Source organism: Monomorium pharaonis, chromosome 6 (assembly GCF_013373865.1).
Source record: "Monomorium pharaonis isolate MP-MQ-018 chromosome 6, ASM1337386v2, whole genome shotgun sequence".
In the NCBI taxonomy this organism is placed as follows: Eukaryota; Metazoa; Arthropoda; class Insecta; order Hymenoptera; family Formicidae; genus Monomorium; species Monomorium pharaonis.
Window position 1 is genome coordinate 22,202,144 of NC_050472.1, and position 19,991 is coordinate 22,222,134.

Here is a 19,991-nt window from a genome sequence, read left to right on the forward strand (position 1 = left end):
CACATCAGTCGCGTACGAACATTTTGTGTAATGTAAGGATCGCTTTGGGCGAAGCGCAATAATTCTCTGTACAATGCCCGCGGTACCAATTGCCTTGATCTACCGGATGAAAATAAGCGAAACAAAACGCGAGACATAATAGACGGTGTCGTCCGGTACTCACATCGGTGAGAATCAGGTCGATGTGCTTATCACACGTTCTCCGCAAACCGCACGCGCAATTTTTCACCTGTCTAATACATTAATTAATACATTAATAATGAAAAGATATCAAGGATAAGATAATTTCGCAGATTAATTAAGGATTTTATAACGTGTGCAGGAGATTGTAGGATTGATAATTTCTGCAGATTGTGAAGACAGTGAAAATATTAAACATGCATTTCCGCCAAAGAATTGAAAGACCGTTATTGAAATATTAAGTCTATCTCAAAGCTATATTAATGCGAATGTAATATGAAATTAATACCTCATTTGTCAAGACCAAAGCAAAAGTATAGCAGAGAGGAAAAAAATACTTTCTATCGTTTAGCGTTTAGAAATTATTTTCTGACAACAATAAAATTGCCTTCCATGAACTAACTGATGCATACAAATAATCGAATATTTTCGTAAGCCTCTATATACAATCCACGTGCAATTGCAAGTGTAACTCTGACGTACGTTTAAAACAAAATTTCCAACATCAAATCAATATCGGACAAAAATATCAGGAATTCTGGTATCAAACTGTGCAATAATCGTTTCCATCGCGTATAACAATCTGTCACAAATATTATCTTTCACAACATATTGCAATTTTCAATTTTTTTCAGAAATATATCAAATACTAAATACAAGTATTCTTTTACATTAGTATTCAATTTCATTGGAATTCAAGTGTATATGTATATTAGAAACCATCTCCTAATTATTGTAAAAATATATATACGTATATTAAAACATCATATGCGATAAAATAAAGTGCAAATACATAACGTAATAAACGATTCAATGAAATATATAGCTCGAATTCTATATTCGTACAACTTGATAAATTGATAAAGCTACAAATTCTGCAGTTTCATTAGGTAACATCGATTCCTCGAACGAATAACACAAACGATCGATCACTTTTCTTAACAAATATCTCTATATCCAGAAATTTTCGTTCAAATCTTATTTAAATTTTTGTGGAGCACGAAACAGCTTTCGCACTTTCAGTGCGGTTGATTTTTCTACGAGAGGTTACACCCAGCGGAGCCACATATTGGGTGTCGCCCAAAGGTACACTCTTTCTCGAGTATTTCTTGACCCATTATTTTCCCGCCGCTGTTGAATGCCTTTACGGCACGTATACGAATATATCTTCCTCGAAGAACTTTGAAACGTTGACAAAATCTCGAGATAAAAATTGCATATATATCGTAATAAATTCTCGTCATTGTTACACTTTGTAATTCTAGTATTAAAATAATAACTTTAATAACCGTTACATTAAATTGTTAAGAGAAAGAAGGAAGCATTAATGCAGTTTCTAGAGACACTTAAACTTAAAAGCGGTTTAATATTTTGAGAGATGGAAAATTTACATAAAAATCTTTCCTCCTTTCGCCTACTCTGTCTACCTTTTTTCGTGTACGTTTCATATCAAACTAGACATTTTACGTTTTCACATATTTTACGCGTTTTAAAAGACTGATATGTGCGTTACGTGTATATTTATATATTCGGCTCTGATGAATTATAAGGATCACGTGCATTGTCAGAGGGTGCTACCACAGTGGTTCCTCATGAATAATGGATACCGGTATAAGTAAGTGTAATGAGAAACGCACTAATTGAATCTTCCGAGGTATAATTAATATAAACTATACGTCCGCAGACGTCGGACTTGTGGGCATTAATTAAACGGCAGAATGAGATCTTATACCTATGGAGAAGCGGTATTGTTCCGTTGATATTTTTCGAGCGCATCTGTCAGGGGTAACACATACTAGGTAATTTGCTTCCGAGATGAGGAAACTAAAACGGACGTGTATAAATTACTATCGCGTTGCCAGCTGACCGCTGTTTCAAGTAGCGTCTTAAAAAAAAAAAAAAATGTAATATTCATTATCATAAATACACCTGAAAACAATTTACATACGATTCGCGCAACTTTTTTTCCCTCTGACTTGACAGTTATGCCTATATAATCAATTTATTATACAACCATAGTATTACAATGAAGAAAATGATGAGCGTTTCTAAAATATTTCTAATACTTTTTGTCAGGGATTGAACGTCCTTACGTGGCGCAAAACCGAACAATCTAATGGACCAACCGAGATTTACTTCGCGTCAGTTTTTGCACGGAGAACTAACTATATGGACCGGAGCAGATTCGGTTGAAAAACACCTTTGTGTTCTAATTATGAGCCCGCTCGGTGCCGGGCTCGTAAATGCTAACTCGCGCTGAAACGAACATCTGGCGAACGGAAATAAAAAAGTGAACGTCCCGCGAGCATCTCGCGCAATCCCCGCGCGATATTTCTTTTACGCGAGATCGTCATGCCGGATAATTGCCAAAAGGCAACGGCCCAAGGGAAGAGGCGCGATTGCGCCGCCGCCGTCGCCGTTTTACGCTCGCGTCCTTTGTACCATCGTAAAACCATCAACGCTCGAACGCACACGTGATAATCTAGCAGCACGACGAGATACGAGCAAAGGGACGGTTAAGGTGCGTATCTATAAGGAGCGGTGAAAGTAAAAGGTTATTCGAGACCAGGGCGTATATATGTAAAGGCTTCCCCGGGCATCTTACGCACCGGCGACCGTTTTACAGCGAAATTTCTCGAGAAAACCCCTTGCGCGTACCCCCGGCTCGCGAGTACAGCGTATTGCCTGTGTGTGACAGCTTGACGTCTACAAAGTACTCTTTTTACTGCTTTTAGCCCGCTCTCGTCTCGCTTCCGCGCGCTCGTTGTCATCCGCTTTCCCTCCTACGTGCCGGAATAAAAAAGATTTAAGCGTTATAATCGCGCGGGATTTTCAGCGACGACGGTACGAGAGACCACGCGTTGGACGCCGTCGACTCGACAGGATCCTTTTTTTTTTATTTCTTTACGAAGCGAGAATAGGACGGTCGAGTTAATTCGATCGACTGCAAATCGGTCAGTCGCGGACGTCCGATTGGAGTGGAGAGCAACTCGGTCACGCTTTGATGGTTTCTTGACACGAGTTTCCTTTCGGCACGATCGTCGAATGGATCTTTTCCCTTCCCGTCATTCCCCTCCGCCGTCGGTCCATTGAAAACAAAAAGACCGGACAAATCGGAGCTCTTATCTTAGCCGAAACCGAGACGAATGACCGCGAATAGAATACTGCCGGCTATACTTAGCACGTGATCGTGATCGATGTCGGCAACGCGACCATCGGCGGCGACGACGACGACGTACCGCGTCACGATCACGAAACTTCATGAAAGCCGTTAGCCGACGATAGAATCATCGTTTGCACGAGCGAGCCTCGTCTCTAATGCGTGGCCCTCTTTCCGCGCTCGCGAACAACCGTTTGGCACAGGAGGCACCAGGCAGCAGCAGCAACGGCGGCGTCGACGGCAATTAGTTCTGGACGATATAGCTCGGTTTAGACGGCCGGCAACGCCGTCCGGTCGGCAGGTTGAACTCCCTGCTAATACCGCGCTTCGCCCTAATGCGTTCTTTCTACATGATCGTACGCCGCGGCTCGACCGCCTCGTAATCGCGGCTTGGTGCCGCCACTAGGAAAATTTGCTCCCGTCGATTCGCAACGATGATTTCCCCGAGCGTGCACCGCGCGCGAGTGAATCGTGGCTGCTTCGAAGGTAAAGACGAAGGTCCCGCTCATCAAAACGATCGATAAGAATTGATAAACTGTTATACATTGACAATTCTTCGACGTGGCACGCTTTAGTAACGTTGCACGCTTGCATGTGGCTTCTTTCTCCGTTGCGCTTTCGACTCATTTTTCCTCTTTTCCTGGATGGCGCGTCTTACACTCACGCAAACGATATAGTTATTTAATATTACATGAATATTACAGAGCTCATCTATATTCATCTAATAGCAAACGCAACACGCGAAACTTTCCGCGGCTACGCGACTCTAAAGCTTTTCGAGAGGAATGTAAAGCAGTTTTTCCGCATGCCGATTGCCTTAATTTGTTTCAGCGCGTTAGACATTCAAGTATTTTACATTCAAGCGGAAATTATGCGCGAATTTACGTTAGTTCCAGTTGAAAAACGTCGCAATAAAAACCGGTAACTTTCTTATTTTTGTAAATGAACTTCTCTCTCTCTCTCTCTCTCTCTCTCTCTCTCTCTCTCTCTCTCTATTTCTTTATCCGAAACAAAAACGAAAACACCATTCGCGCTTTGCATTTATAACGACGCCGTAAAATAATATGCAATTCGGATTTTATTAACGTGAACTCTACGCTATGCGAATTCGAAGAAGTTCCATGTAGTCGGATGTACGAACCGTCCATCAAAAATTTATATATGCGTATGTGCATCAGCGCCGTGTGTACGCAGCCATTTCCTATCCTTTACGACTGCGCTTCCCTTCAATCGTCGCTCGTGATTCTATTTTCCTCGTTCACGTCGCCGGTATTTTTCCGCGCGTGTGTTGTGTACACATACATACACACACACATACACATATATATACATATATATTATATATACATAGATATTATATAAAGCTGTATACATATATAGATATTATATATAAGGTACACGCGGTCTTGACGAAAGGAACAAAAGCGGAATCCGCGTACATATTTTTCTTAAAAACGGCCGCTTAGATACACCTAGGCGAGGTACCAAGACTTTCGCGCAAGTCATTTTTCATTCTTATCCATCCGCCTTTGTTTAACCGGGAATGCGAGCGCCGCTATGTGTAGGTGAGTGTGTATAACGGTCCCGCGTATCTTCTTCTTCTTCGACGGCGAAAGAGAAAATCGTGACGATATCGCGAGAAGTTTATAACGATATAGCCGGATAAACGGCCCCGAGGAGCAGCAAGCGGCGCGGCGGCGGTCCCCAAGTAAAAGTTTCTTGCACGTTTTGATGGAAGGCGCGCGGCGGCGGTCTAGGAGACCGATACCAAGTTCGCGCCTCGTGTCCAGGGGATTTAACTTGGCCGGTATAATACGGGATTTTGATAGCGGCCTCGCTCGCCGCGCGCCGTCTGCCGCAGGCCTGCAAAGGAGTTCCGCGAGAGGAGCTCCGTCGAACTTGCCGCTAGACTGTTTATTAAATAGCCGACGTGAGTCGTATCCTCTGTGACAAAATGAACACGCCCGCGCGGCACGCCAACCGCCTCGTAATTTGCCCCGCGTCCTCCTTCCGCGACTTTCGTGCGGATTTATCGGATTTCGTTAAGACGGGGGGGGGGGGGGGGAGAGCGTCGACTTTAGGCCAACTTACGATTGTTATTTCTCGTGCCAAAGCGTCGGACGTAAATCTTGGCGGGAATCCGCGCTCATAAAGTATCCAGTGATTCGCCCTGGCGCGGCTCCAGCCTTTAGTATTCCCCCGGACTTTAAAATGCGCCCGGTGCCGCTAGTTCTTAACTGCCGATTTCCGGAGATTTACGCGCGCGGACCGATTCGCGCTGAAATTGCACCGCGCTTATTACGATCCGCTGTAATTAGAACTATACATCAGCGTGCGAATAATACATTCGGACATGGCTGACGTGCTTCCCGGCCTTTCCCTCTCTTTCTTTCTCTTTCTCCTACTTCGCGAAGGTAACGGCAATAGAAGGCCGGCGAAGGAACGGCGAGCGAGTTGCCGAGGTGCGATTGTTCTCGTATTTATTGTGGTCACCCGCCGCCACGCCGCATCATCACGAGTTCTTCGCTATCGGACCGTCGTCGTCGACTAACGGATCCTGCTTGTCGCATACCGTCGGTTCTAACGGCCGTGAGTCCATAATGTCGCACGTGCACATCTGTATATGTGCATATATATGAAAGCATGTACATGTATACATATTTTTATGCATAATTTGCATATACACACAATGTCCCGAAATTCACAAATAAAAATACTACAATAAATAAAAAGGTTTCCGAAAAATTCAGTAAAATGTTAAAAAAAAAAAAAAGATTTGATTATATCAGCAAGATAATTATGATTGAGTGCATTTTGATGAATCCAAACGGAATTTCTGCTTATTTTAATAAGACTCGAGACTGTATAGAACGTTTGATAGAGAAAGACTTTACTATAATTCGGTAAACTTTACAAGATTTACAAGATTCATTCGTTTTTTAATAGATATACTGATTGAATCTATCAGAGTTCCAATTTAATGCAATAACTCTTCTTTCAATAAAGTTATTTGAAAATTTTTATTTCAAATAGTACTACTATTTTTGATTTTTGATAAGGGTTTAGAGCTGACCAATCACAAATCGCAATCATGTAATCTCTGATCGACCAGTATATATTTTAAAAATTATTGCTTAAAATAAAAATTTACAAACAACTAATCTTGTTTAATTTTTCGAAAAGCCTGTAGTATTTTGATTCGTAAAATTCGGGACACCCTGTACGTATGTATATGTACATATTTATACACATTGCATAATCACAATTTCCATATAAAACGTAAAAGGCATTCATGTTGCCAGAGTATTGTTCCTTAATGAGAGATATTTACATTTCTATGTATGTCACTGTGCGGACTGCACGCGATTGCCCATTCTTTAAGAGAAGAGAGGGAAGAAGGGAGAGGGGAGGGAGGGAGGGAGGGAGGGAGGGAACTGACCTGTACCGCGATAGACCAGGTTCTTTCCAGACTGGCAATAATGCCGGTATCGCCGCATCATCGCGCATTGAAACATGAGTTGACTCGGAGCAGGCAATATTGAACCGCAAGGTATCTGCATTTGGCCGTATCTATGTATCTATCTATCGTGTAAGTAGTTTTACGATAGAATGGAGCTACATAAAAAATGATTAACCGATTAGCCTTTGCCGTGTAGTTCATCTCCGAATGAAGATTCAGTTCGATCTTTCCGAGTCGATCTATGTAACATTTACAGAAGAATATTCCAAAGTCATACATTTTCTTGAAGACAAATGTCTCGGACAATTGTTGATTATGTTATTTTTTTCGCAAGGTTGCTGTTAAACTCGCCAAATTATTGTAATATAATAATAAATCAATAATACAATCGACCATAAGATATGAAAGGATTATATATGTATATAAACGTTGAACAGAGAGAGTACCGTACATTTATTCGCGAGAATCGCCATCTGAAAACCATTTGGCACAAAGCAATACGCATCAATTGTTGCATGGACTTTCGCGGTTACAATCACGAAGTCGCAGTCTGACGCCGCTAGTTGGACAGTATGACAAATTACACATAATTCACAAGTCAATTTCATACATGGTTGTCTCGCCACGGGAGATAGAGCTGTTGAGCACGGTCACGGTGGGCCAACTCGGAGAAACGAATGGCCGCCTCCGTAGGCAAGGGCAAACAAGCTTTGCCGTGTTAGAGAAGTTATAAATATTCAGAAAGAGTGCTGATTTAACTTCCTGCTTCCAAAACGCTTATACGATCCTCTCGGAATGCTCTCCGGCGAACGCGCGCGGATTTGCATGACAAGTTAAGTGACTCGCGGCGCCACCGTTCAAATCCTCCCGTGCGTTACTTATTCTTTTGCAATTTTGCAAATGTACGCATTAGCAAATAGATGAGATAACGTATCGTTATGTTAAATGTTTCGACAAAGTAAAACTCGATATACGACAATACACCGTTGGGTAAACCCGAAATTGTTCCACGTCGTTATAAAGAGAAAGCGTCCTAAAAGCAATGGGGTGAATCGCGGAGGAGGTCGCGTATTACACTCTCCTTTCAGAAATAATTCCCCCCTCCCCGCGATTCTGTTGCACATTCTCTCGGGCAATTATGTCACGCGCGGTTAGCGTTTTTCCCGATATGCTCAAAGAGAAACGATTTGGTCGTCGCGCGATTTGTTAACGAGCGCTCACAATCGATGGTGACTTATGTCCCGCGCCTCTTTTCGCGTAGCGGACGGTGGAACGTTGCATGTCGGGGCCGCGCAGCACAGATACTGAATACCGAAGTACCTTATATACGAAAGACTGGATTTCAAATAGCCGTGGGAAGTACTGTCGACGCGACGTACGCCGGGCATACTAAATACACCTCGCGCCGGGCACGTAAGGTGCCACCCGACACGTAAAGTGCCGCACCCGATCGCTCGGAATCGAAGCGCTAAAACTTTGCTCCTCTCTCGGATACGTACATGCGCGCGCAAATGTGTGTGCCGTGTACACGCGCGCTCGTGCGTACCTATCCAGGTAAGTAAGACACGCGAATGCTTTCCGCGTACGTTTACCGTAGCGCGGTGTCCAACCACGTGTCGTCAAACGATCGGGTAGGAGAGGCGAGGTCACACTCGGCCTGCTCGGAATTTATGGGCCCGCAGCGCTACAACTTGTCGCTGAATTTGCATAGAGACGAGCGCTAATAGTATCGAGATAACGGTGGCGGGAAAAGGGACAACCCCGGTGAATGCCGGTACAATCGCCACCGAGCCACGCAAACTCTGCATCTTTCACGTTTGACATCCTGCACCGTAAAGCGGCGGGTTACACATCGAGGTTTTCACGTTTTCACAGCTCTGGTAAGGGGGCTCTATTCGAGCTCCTGGCGAAGAAGCTACGTTTTGAGAAGATTGGTATCATCGAATGTCATAAGCTGCTTTCGCTCTTATACATCTATTCTGGAACAATTATTATATGTCCGGTAAATAAATGAAGAAGGAAAAATATCGCTATTGTAACCAAGGCACTAGAGTAATTTAAAATGAATATAAATTGTAACAGGATGAATCTTACGCTATTAATAAATGTCTTGTTATAAATTTACTTTTCATAAATATTTTTTTGATTTTATCAAAATTTATTTTACCACAATAACTATGAGAGAGAGAGAGAGAGGGAGAGTCCAATAATTTAAAATGAGATTTTTGCTAATAGCCTACCTATAGTAGTCAGAGGACGTTAAGATTATCGTAAAGTCATTCTCTGAAGAAATCTTCGGCCGCTTCCGAATCCAACATGCAGAGTCATCCTGGCAGGTTATCGACGGTCATGAAGGAAACCAGTAGTCATTGCCTTCGTCATACTTAACTAGCTAATTCCCTTGTCTCATTCGAATCAACTGACAGTAATAATACGTGGAGTAGTTACTATATTGAGATATATCTGTCGAATGGTCGTAATTAAACTTTAATTGCTAGAAGATAATTCGTATTTTTAATCTAAGCTATATCCGGAACGCAATAAGAGATATTATTTCAAGATACGAGACTGATTAACTTCTCAGTAATCAAAGTAGAAAAATGAAATAAAAGTTTAATGCAGGAAGATCAATTATTTCCGTAAAAAAAGGAATTATACGTGTATGTATATTTAAGTATAATATTTGAGAAAAACGGAAATGAAATATATATTAAAATATATAAAAGAGCAGAAAGTTAAATTAAATGATAAAACAAATGTGTCCGGAAATTAAAATACTAGCAGAAAAGTTGTAAAAAAATTCAGTAAAATAGTTGTAAATTTTTATTTCAAATAGTAGTTTTCGAGAGAGTTAACAGTAGTTTACAAGGATTTAAAGCTGGCTAATCACAATAACAAATGTTTAGACGGTCGCATGTCTGTGAGTCATGCGGTAGTACCAGTGACCGCATGGCAATGACCGTCTGAACGTAATTTCTGGGTTTAAATCTTTCCATCGCAAAAACTGGTACTTGTAACGAAAATTTACAAATAATTATTTTACTTAATTCTTCGTAAACTTTCGTGTTATAGTATTTTAATTCGCAAATTTCGAGATATGTGTCAGTGTAGTATTTAACAGGATCCCTGTTTCTTATAAATATTATAACATAACTGTTGTAAAATTAATATTATAAGGTCATAACTGTTTCGCATTGCAATCAATATTATGAATCAAACAATGAATTTTTCAACGATGAACAATTCTCTCGCGATGTAAGCGCGATTATATTATTTCCCTTATCATTTGGGTGTATAACTGAGCAACGTCTCCCACGGGGGAAACGATAATCATCGTAGTGCTTAATTAAATTTAATAAAACAGTACGTTTAGAGTGTATCGAAATTATCGGGATGCAGCCGTCGTCGCGTGCGCAGTGGCGTTAATGACAAGAACTTGGGACAATTACTCGACACTTTGCGTTCTCCGCGAGCCGCGGGGGAGAATGAAGGGGTGAGGGGGACGAAATGGCATAGCCACGTGATCTTCTTGAGCGCATCTTCAGCGTCGTCATCCTGTAATTCCGGGCGCCGAATATTCAATTACAGCCGCGCGAGCGCATAATCTGCGAAGTGCGAATAGTTTCCGGAGAACCATCGAAAGTAATTACGTTATTGGCTCGTTCCTTCTCGTCTGCCGAGTTCGGTTGGAATCGCGTGCGAAACGCGCTCGTGCCACGCGCTCGTTTGATGTCGCGCCGCACGGTGCAAGCGTGCAGACACCCGCCGCCGCCGTTTGCATACGAGAGAGATATATATACATATATATATCTCTTTCTCTTCGCACAGACCCCGCCTACGTGCGGTTTCGTGTATTAAATTCTTGCAGCAAACTACGGTAAGCGATGCATGCACGCAAATTAGAAACATACCACCAGGGATGTACGGCTACGTAGAACGTACATCCCCGCCCTGACGACATTACACGACGTTAAAAAGTGACGAGGGGCAAGTCTGGCTTGACTGCCTTTACCGCTGCTCTTACCACTCCTGCATATTTATGACGCCGGCAATGAAGGCGACCGAAACGTGCTTTTTCACGTCGGGGACGAATGAGAGAAAACGGGCGTTTGTATTTCGCGGCGCGATGAAATCTCCTCCCTCCCTTCGTTCCGCCGGCGCAGAATGCAGCTGGATATGGACCGTGTACCGCAAGATGACAGCATTAATTACCGCCGGCAGCAGAATTAGATTTCTAATAAAAGCTTTAAATCGCGACGCCCCGGCGATGCCTAGCAAAATACAGGCACGTTTCACGGAAAGCGCGGTCTTCCTTTTGCCGTGGCGGAACGCAAAAGGCATTTATTGCGAGATGCGACGTTCGTTGAAGTAACAAAATACGCGAAGCTCACTTGGGTCTGCGTACTTTATTTCTGCGTTAGACAAGCACGGTCGTATGGCTGACGGAGTGTGTCGTATTGCCGTGGGGAATGGACGTCGATATATTTCTGAAAGTAAAATTCCCGCGACGTGCACCGCCGCAAACGCGGGCGCGCACGGACACTGAGTGGCATTGAAAAACAAAAGTGCCGGCAGAAGTAGGAAGACAAGTGGGCACGACGTGGATGAGAAAGCTGACCGTCCCGAGATACGTTAGAGGTACGAGCGCATTCAATTCTTGGAAATGCGTCGCCGTCTACACGGCGGAAGAGCAAGGGAATGGAGATTCTGTCGAGTGCAAAGGACGATTGAAAATGTTGGCGGCGATCCAACGAAGGGGAGGACTCGCTCGTCCTATTCCGGGCTTCGTGTACATGTTAAAATCTTTCGTTTCCTTTATACGTAATATAATATTAGTTCTTCGAATAAATTCGACGAGAATGCGATATCGGGAGCAATGGCTGCAGTAGAAATCAAGCTGTCACTCACAAAGCTCAAGATATAATGCAACTACTCCGTAGTAACAGTTGATGGAAATGTCTTATTTCATGGAACATATAGATTGTCAGAAGTTTCAGATATAATTTCATCGGCTTCACATTGGAGCTCATTTTAAATGTTTCGAAGGGTGTTACACGTTACACGCCTTTAAATAAATCGATACTAGGCAGATATTTACGTACCGAGAGGTATTATCCTCGCGCGGTATTATAACCGAAAGTTTTCAAATATTTCGAGTTTGGCATGCGACTTCGTGCTCCTCACGTTTGAACAGGAGAGACGGGAGTGGCAGTGAAAACGCGCCGGGGACAAAGGTAAAAAGCAGCTATATACAATTCTAATTCACGGCTTCGTAATTACACGAAGAAATACGTTAGATCATATCTCGCCAAGTTCTCGCGTGTACAAAGAGTGTCAAGCGAATTTGTAACGCTCGTCGGACAGACACATGTCGCATCGTGTACAGCCGCCGTTTCAGAAAACCGAAGCGAGTCTCGCAGAAGCGGGGACAATTACGCCGTCCGGTGTGGCGGCTAGTTGAAAAACTGTGGCTTTACACGGCGCGTTAAGTACGTATAACAACCATCCGCAATTATGCGCCTGGAGACAAACGTGTAAATAAATGTGCGCGTCTCTATGCGCGGTGCATACGTGTGGTATGCACATATATATATAGGCGCACGATCCAGAGCGCAGAATGACTCACGAGAGTGTCCCAACTATTGTGCGCCTACGCAAAGCAAAGCACATGACATACTGCAAAGTCAGTCCGTTCTGTTACAAAGGTACAATGTTAAAATATCTGGGTACAGTTACTTGAATAATAAAATGACTAGATACAGATAACGATACATACTACACACAGACCCTGTTCCGTTCAGCGGCATGTTGTGTACCTTTCCGCGCGAGCCCCTTTTTCCCTTCTATTCTCGTCTACATTCTGATGTACGCGCGTTTGTTTATAAGTATAGCTGCAAATAATACAGTATTTAGAGTACACGAAAAGAGTGATTGCATGATTGCCCAAACTTATGTGAACGGAAATTTTTGTCAACTGTGAGCACTCGCGAATATCCAGCTATATGGAATATGAAAAAGCGTGGAGGGAAATAAATTGATTAATGATTACTTATTATATCACTTTACTTCTCTTGCTTTTAAATTCTATATTGTGACTATAATTTTATAAATCTATTTCTCAAAATATGAATGTGATTACGAAAGTGTGAAGAATGCGCAAATTATCCAACGTACTCTCTAAATCTCGTAGAGTGTAATGTCATTTTTTAAAAGTGAAAATTGAGCTTGCGCAATATTCGATCGACTTGCCGCTCTACTAGAATTCCTATATTCAGTTCTGTAAGAGTAAATTTTGATTCTTATCAAAGTAAGCATTTTCACGTGCAAAGAGTTTAATTGTAGTTTATATGAAAACTTGCTTTTAACTTCTATCATGTCTAAAAAAGTTTTCATGACAGAAAAATCGTTTTGCTCACCACTCGATCGAGACTTTGAGAATTCCTGATGTAAATTACAAGTGAACCAAGTACAATTACTTTGAGCGCTGATCAGAAGACGAGTGATAGTAATAAGTCAAGTCAGACAAACGTGAAAAACAATATCTAGATATTCAATTTATAGCAGGTAGGAGTACTGCGTTAATTATGGATGAATAGGTCGGAAAGGTGAGGAAATCAAGTTAAGGTCAAGGCTAGAGCCTCGCACTTCGTAGAAAGTATAATGATCGAGCATGCGAGGGGCTGCTTGCCGCAGATCAGATATCAGAATCATAAATGCCAGCTGGCGAATATATGCTTAATTTAAAAGCCGGTTTAGCTCCATTTACTCGCGGCATAATATCGTAATTTGATCGACGTAAATTCCCAAGAAATACATAATAAATGTCCAATTACGAATAAAATTTGAATTTGGGATGTTAATATATGTAGACGGCGCTATCATCATTTGCTCTTGATTTGCATTGATTTGATTTCCAAAGCAATAAAAGTGTTATTACGCTAACCCGGCAAAGTAAGTTACTAATATTGCCGCTTTTATCGCACGTATACCGCCGTATCCGCGGTAAGTTTTACGGTAAAGGCATAACTGATTAGCGCATCCGAACACGCCGTTAACAACTAAACACGCGGAACCGCCGCCGCTGCAGCTCGCTCATCCACCTTATTTACGATTTCATCGTACCACCTGCGACAGAGATTACGCCTTCCGAACAGGTTTTCATACGTTCTCGCGTTCTCAGCTACGTTCGCCGCTGAAAGTCTAGTCGCGCGTAGAAAAGGAATCTCATTGCCTTTGTTAGAGTGCACCGAGGGAAAGAGGGAGGGAGGGAGGGAGGCCGCTCGAGAGCCGAGATTATACATCAGATTCAGCGCGCCGACGGGCGACGTCGTTGCCGATGCCACTTGAGCTCGAATCGTATCTAAATGTACCTCGTATATCAGAAATCGAACCGTTCCCCGCGGCCTGTGCACCGGAGAGAACGGTTTACCTACCTATGTCGTTTCGTGGCGACGGCCGCGCCGCGCGCCGTCCTACTCTCGTCGCGGATGCCCATTTCTCGTGGGCTCGCGACATCGCGACAAGCCTCGCGTGGAAATTTTCTTTGACCGTTTTCCGCCGCCGTCGTCGCCTCGCGGACTCGCGGAACGCTTCGAGTATTTATGATATAGGAATACGAGAATGCGCAACGAAAGATCCGCCGAGCGGATGAAACGTTAGTTTGTGTTACGCGCCGCGTTATCAAGGCGCTCTCTGTTCCTGTCGACAACGAATCTACGTGGGGTTCCGCAATTTATGATTATCATTGTAATGAAAGTCCCTGGGTGTTCGCGCAACAAATCGTTCTCCCCTGCATAAGTATGAATACGCTTTCTCGAGTCGAAAGTTATTCGGAATATCATCGCGGCCATGTTCCATTGGCGCGCACTGTAATAAACTGCACCCTGTAGTTCTTCATTACGTTTGCACTGGCGTGAAAATTGAAGTAACGGTGTACCTTTACGTTTCTTCATTATGGCCGATGGGGCCGATGGACGCTTGTTTCGAATGAATTTCTACACTCTGACTGTCGATTGGTGATCAGCAGCAAGCTAATGTACGAGGTGCAAATACATCTAATTTTTTTCCAAGGCGTAAATCTTAACGCGGTACGCCGTTTTTTCATGGCAAAAGGGGCAAAAGAAGTGGGAAGTTTAAATGGTTAAACGAGCAATGAAAAACACGAAACGACATCGGGCTCCATTGTCCACCTTTACACGGACCGGATATAACAAACGCGTTCCGCCGTAAAACGGCGGAATTGATCGGTATTGGAGAATGCTTGTTTCAGCGGTGTGTTTCGTATACTAGTTTGCGTATACACCACTTCGCGGTAATCGGTAAATTGCGCTTCGTGCCGATCGAAATAACGATTTCGCGCTTTCCTAATTGGCCCCGAACAGAGGTCACAAATCATATCTCGAAGCGCGAAGGTTCGCGGTTATACATGCGCTCGGGCGAGAATCCCTTTTGCTCCTTTAACCTACCATCACTCTGTTATTATCCCGTCCTTCCTATCCCCTTTCCCCCTCCATCCCCGCCGCCTTTTCTCCCCTTACATCCCCTCCGTGTCCCTTGCTTTCCTTATTTTAGCGGATTCCAAGCCGCGGATGTACGAAAGAGTTATCGGAGGAGCGAAAAGGAACAGGAAGAAGGAAGCGTGGGAGGCGAGATGAGTAGACGGGAAGTTAAACAAAACACTTCGGATGAAGTTCTACGAGGTACTTAAGACTCGACTGCTTCGTGCTCCATTATCGCATAATGCGGTAGTATTATAAGAAGTAAATGGTACCCGTGTCTGCGTTGCGTGTGAGCCCCCCCCCCCCCTCCCCTCCCGGAAGTGGGCATTCATGACCGTAATGCGGCGCGTACGTCTCAGTCCACAATAAGTAACGTCTTCCTACAATTTGAATTTTCACGGGTAATTCGACCGCGGTTGACCACGGTAAAGAATCCATCTATGTCGCGGTCGCAACTTCGACCACAATCTCGCGCAGTCACCGTTAAAATAGGCAACGGCATTAGCCTGCACGGTCTCGCGAGGCGTGACCTGCTGATGGCAGGTAATTGAATATCCTTTAGCGCCTCTTTGTAAATCGACGTGCCGCGTCTCGATTCGCAACTCTCGCTTGAGAAAATCTCCCTTTATACATTTCCTCTCCGTCATTCGCCTCCCAAGTATTCTTCATTATCCTAATGGCTTATTATGTCCCCTCCAAAGTCCTAAGCCTTTCATTTTCGCTGCCGTGCTTGTCACAAACGCATCTCTTTCTTAATTAAACTTTGGGTCTAAATTTTTATAAATGTCGAGGTAGATATACCCGAGGAGATATTTTTATTTCTCAAAATATTTTGTGCTAGACTTTTTACTATTATTATCTTTCGCTTCTCTTATCGCTCCAGTCTCCCTGTCTTCCCCTATCTCTTTCTCTCTTCCTCACGCCCAGCTTCAAGCAAGTTTTCCACAAGTCACGATCGAAGCTCCCGTCACATAGCGGAGATTAATTACGATTTAGCAAAGAGCGGATGACGTATGACGAGACGTGGGTGGAGTGCCTACTTCGTCGCTTATCGCGGCGCGGGCCAATAACCGAGGAAGAACGTGGTACTCGCGCCGGCGAATGATAAACGCGCTGATTTATCAAAATTGTAGTCGGACCCGACAACGTCTATAGAATATCGCAATCGCACGCATCAGACGTGAATGACATAACAGTGTATGCCACTTTACTATTGACCTGTATAAAGCGCGGTTATCAAAATAAAATGGAAGACCGCATGCGATTTCTGAAACAAGCAAACAACATTACCTTTTGCTACGGCTTATGTACATACAAACATATTTCGATATCGTAAGAATATATAAGGAAAAATAACGGAATTGAGATTCAAGATCCTTCGTGGGATCATACCACAGCACGATTTCTCCAGTGCTCTCATAACAATTTCGATCGTTTGCTTTAATTGGTCCTGTTCTATATTCCTACAGTATAATCGTATAGTAATATTAACTATATTTTAATTACAACTTAATCGTGTTATATAGGTGCAAATAACCTGCGTCAAGAGACAGTAGCGTTTTTGAATCACAGCGCAAAATAATTTCAAGTCACATCCTCCCGGCAACTGATTTGGAATCATTTCCGTTTTCAGGCGCGCTGTCGCAATCCCAGTTCCCCGTGTTCACGATCTACGCCCAGAAGAGCTGTCTGGCGGTGAAGCCCTGCGAACGCGCTTGGTGCATCGACAGAGTGCAGGGACACCGCCTTCAGGGTCACGCACGTAGGACCATGACCGCCTCCTCGAGGCAGCACTGCCTCGAGCTCTGCCTCGGCGAACGAGACTTCCTGTGCCGGTGAGTACCGAATACCGGGGTATTTTTCCCCCCTCCCTTTACGTAGCGGAAAAGACTATTCCGATTGCTCGTTTTCCACCGACCTGCTTTTCCATCCGCTCCATCGCGGATACGATGTCCGTCGAGTAGAAGGACGAACGTTCGCCTCGGCGTAATATTCGTCGCGAATCGGTACGCAGAGGGAACGCCGGCTCGAGTAGCTTTCGAAGAGCGTACGCTCCAATGCATTTTCCAGTTATTGGATTCTTGGACCAGACTAGAGGACGTTACACTACGCTCTTATACACTCACGAGTGTTTCTCAGACATGAACCGTACGCCCGGATGCGAAAGGAAACGACGAAGAATACGCAAGCCAAGTTAGAGAGGATCAATCTAACTGTCGCTAAAATTGCTTCTATTTATCGCCGTGTATTGCAGAAAGGACGTTTTCGAGATAAACTTTCTCGATTATATAAGTGAAAATAAGGCACTTGAGTTTTATTGAATATTATATTGAAAGCGCGCAGAGAAAAAGATACTCCACACATTTTATTCGCACGTGATAGATTTAATAATAAATTAGCAGATGCATACGTTGCGATACAATCTGAAATTATTTAAATTCTATACTACGGAAAAAGATTATTAACTTTTCTTTCTATCTAAACTATTTAATGTATTAATAAGCAATGGACAGGAAAGAATAATTTTGACTTGTACGTATTACAAAAGCTTTTACTCGTTTCTTATTTGAGTATTATTATCCGTGTTCGTCGCGGTTCTATGCGATAAACACATTGTAGATGCTCGATGAATAATAATTTTTCGGTATTATCGATTTACAATTTCTAATAAAACGCTTTGATCGTAACGGAAATAACGATACGCGTATCATTGCATTTATTCTGATGAATGCACAAGGTAATACATTGTGTCACATCACTGACGGTAATATCGTGAACGGTAGAACGAAAATTTTATCATCGTGGAATTTGAATTTTAATTGTCAATTGACAATCGAGACTCGAAATAATGAATATAAAAACTCGTCGTTTTACGAGCGCCGCTAATTCCGTGTCGACGGACGTGTCCCTGTTGCAGATCGCTCGTGTCGTCGCGTTGATCTTATTTACCATAATGCGTAACGGCGCGTAACCAGATGCAATAATGCGTATCGCGGCGTCCTTATTACGTGCGCGCGCTTATAAATAATGCAGTTCCGCGTGGACCGCGATCGCGGTTCGCATACGCGTTTACGTTGGCGGTATCCGGAGCGTAATGACCGACGCACTTTCATTACTCCTACAAACGGGAGCGAAAGAGGGATGGCGGAGGGGACGTAGGCAGAGGCGGGGGAGCTTGCGGGGAGGGAGGGGGAGGAAAATGAAGGTATAGAGTGGCACGAGCATCGGGGAGTTACTTTACAGCGCGATTATATTGCATTTTAAATGCCCCTCTTTTACACGCGCCGCCACGGCGAGCTCTTCCAATCGCGGTGTGTTATATGAACTGCTTCGTTCGCTCGCGAATACATTATGCATGTGAAAATCGCGCGAAAAAGGCGCGCATCCAAAGTATCGTAAGCGAGAGTGGGAAAAAGGGAGGAAGAAGACCACGGTGCGATATTTATGCGTGGCAATTACGCGATGTTACGCTCCCCTGATAATCGGATTTTATTCGTACGAAATTTGCGAATTTTGTTCCGCGCGAACCGCTCACGTTTTCCCCGATTCCCTTTGACACACGGGCGTACCGGCACGCGCATACTTCCCGTCTTTTCCAGCTGGGAGGCCTGCGTTTTTGTGCCGCGGCATCGTTATTGCCAATTCTCTTTCTCCGATCGTTATCGGCCGCGCCGCGCCGGTACAAGTAACCGTCTAGACAAGAATGATTTCTCTCGCGCCGCGATCGACCGTTAGACACTTAAGGATTTTTCACGCGGAAGTAGTGATTATCGATCCCGATGGCTTTCTGCGATTTCGCTATATGTTGATTTATATGCTAATCCGTACGGTTCATCTATCAATTACGGCGCTCTTGATGCGTAATTACGCTCACCTTTGAAATGCGATTTTTATCACGTATATCACGCTCGACGCGTTTTTTTTCTCGCCTTAAAGCTCGCGCCGCCGCTCTTTGAGTGCGTCCAGCACTTTAAACGCGCTCGGCGCTACATCATATAGAAAAATGTACTCTTCTTCTTTTCCGCATCAAGTCGTACGTAACGTCCGATCCGAACTATTGATTTTATCACGCTCAAGTTACACAGGTTATACTTTTTTTTATATCATACTGTAGATATTGTTTCTCAAATATTATCCTCATCAATCATTAGAAAATTAATCTACTCAGCGTCGCGTCAATTAAACGCCAAAAGGCGTGAATAAAATTAGATTGGTTAGTTGTGAGAAACGTCGGGATATCACAGGCGTTTTTCATCGAGCAAGCATGCGGAAGACGACGGCGCGGGTCGGCGCGTCTTCCGATTTCGATAGAGCTCGGTGTTGCGCGTTTATGCGGTATCACGCCGACGCGTCAAGGCACGCTCTCGCGTCCGTGGAGGAGGCAAGCGTGCCGGGTGAATGTGCACGTGCAGCACACCTTGAAAGCGACTAGAGCGAAAGGTCTCTGCCAGCTGGTCTCTCGCAACGACCCCCAGCGCTGTACCTTGGCTCCGAGACCCGAGACAGGGTCGAGAGGTCCTCGGCCAGGCGGAACCGTATCAAAAGTGGCATAGCGACGTTACGCGTTTCGAGACTTTCCCCGGTTGTTTGAAGAAACACCCCCCCACACCCTCCCCGCCCCGATGGCAAAGAGAGCGCCGAGGCGCGCGCGCGCGCGCGCACGCGCGTGCGGTGTGAATGTATGCATGAACGA

At 44.0% G+C, this 19,991-nt stretch overlaps 2 protein-coding genes across 6 annotated transcripts in view; one reads left to right on the plus strand and one right to left on the minus strand.

Moving 5' to 3' along the window:
* The window catches only part of LOC105832555 (autophagy-related protein 16-1), a 413,425-nt gene that overhangs the window by 171,125 nt on the left and 222,309 nt on the right, over window positions 1-19,991 (minus strand). The window lies entirely within an intron of this gene.
* Window positions 1-19,991, plus strand: part of LOC105830302 — an 87,047-nt gene that overhangs the window by 15,127 nt on the left and 51,929 nt on the right. For both annotated transcript variants that reach the window (XM_028190728.2, XM_036288131.1), the window contains one exon: window positions 16,932-17,133. In XM_028190728.2, coding sequence (XP_028046529.1) covers window positions 16,932-17,133 — 202 coding nt within the window. The remainder of the gene's footprint in view (window positions 1-16,931; window positions 17,134-19,991) is intronic.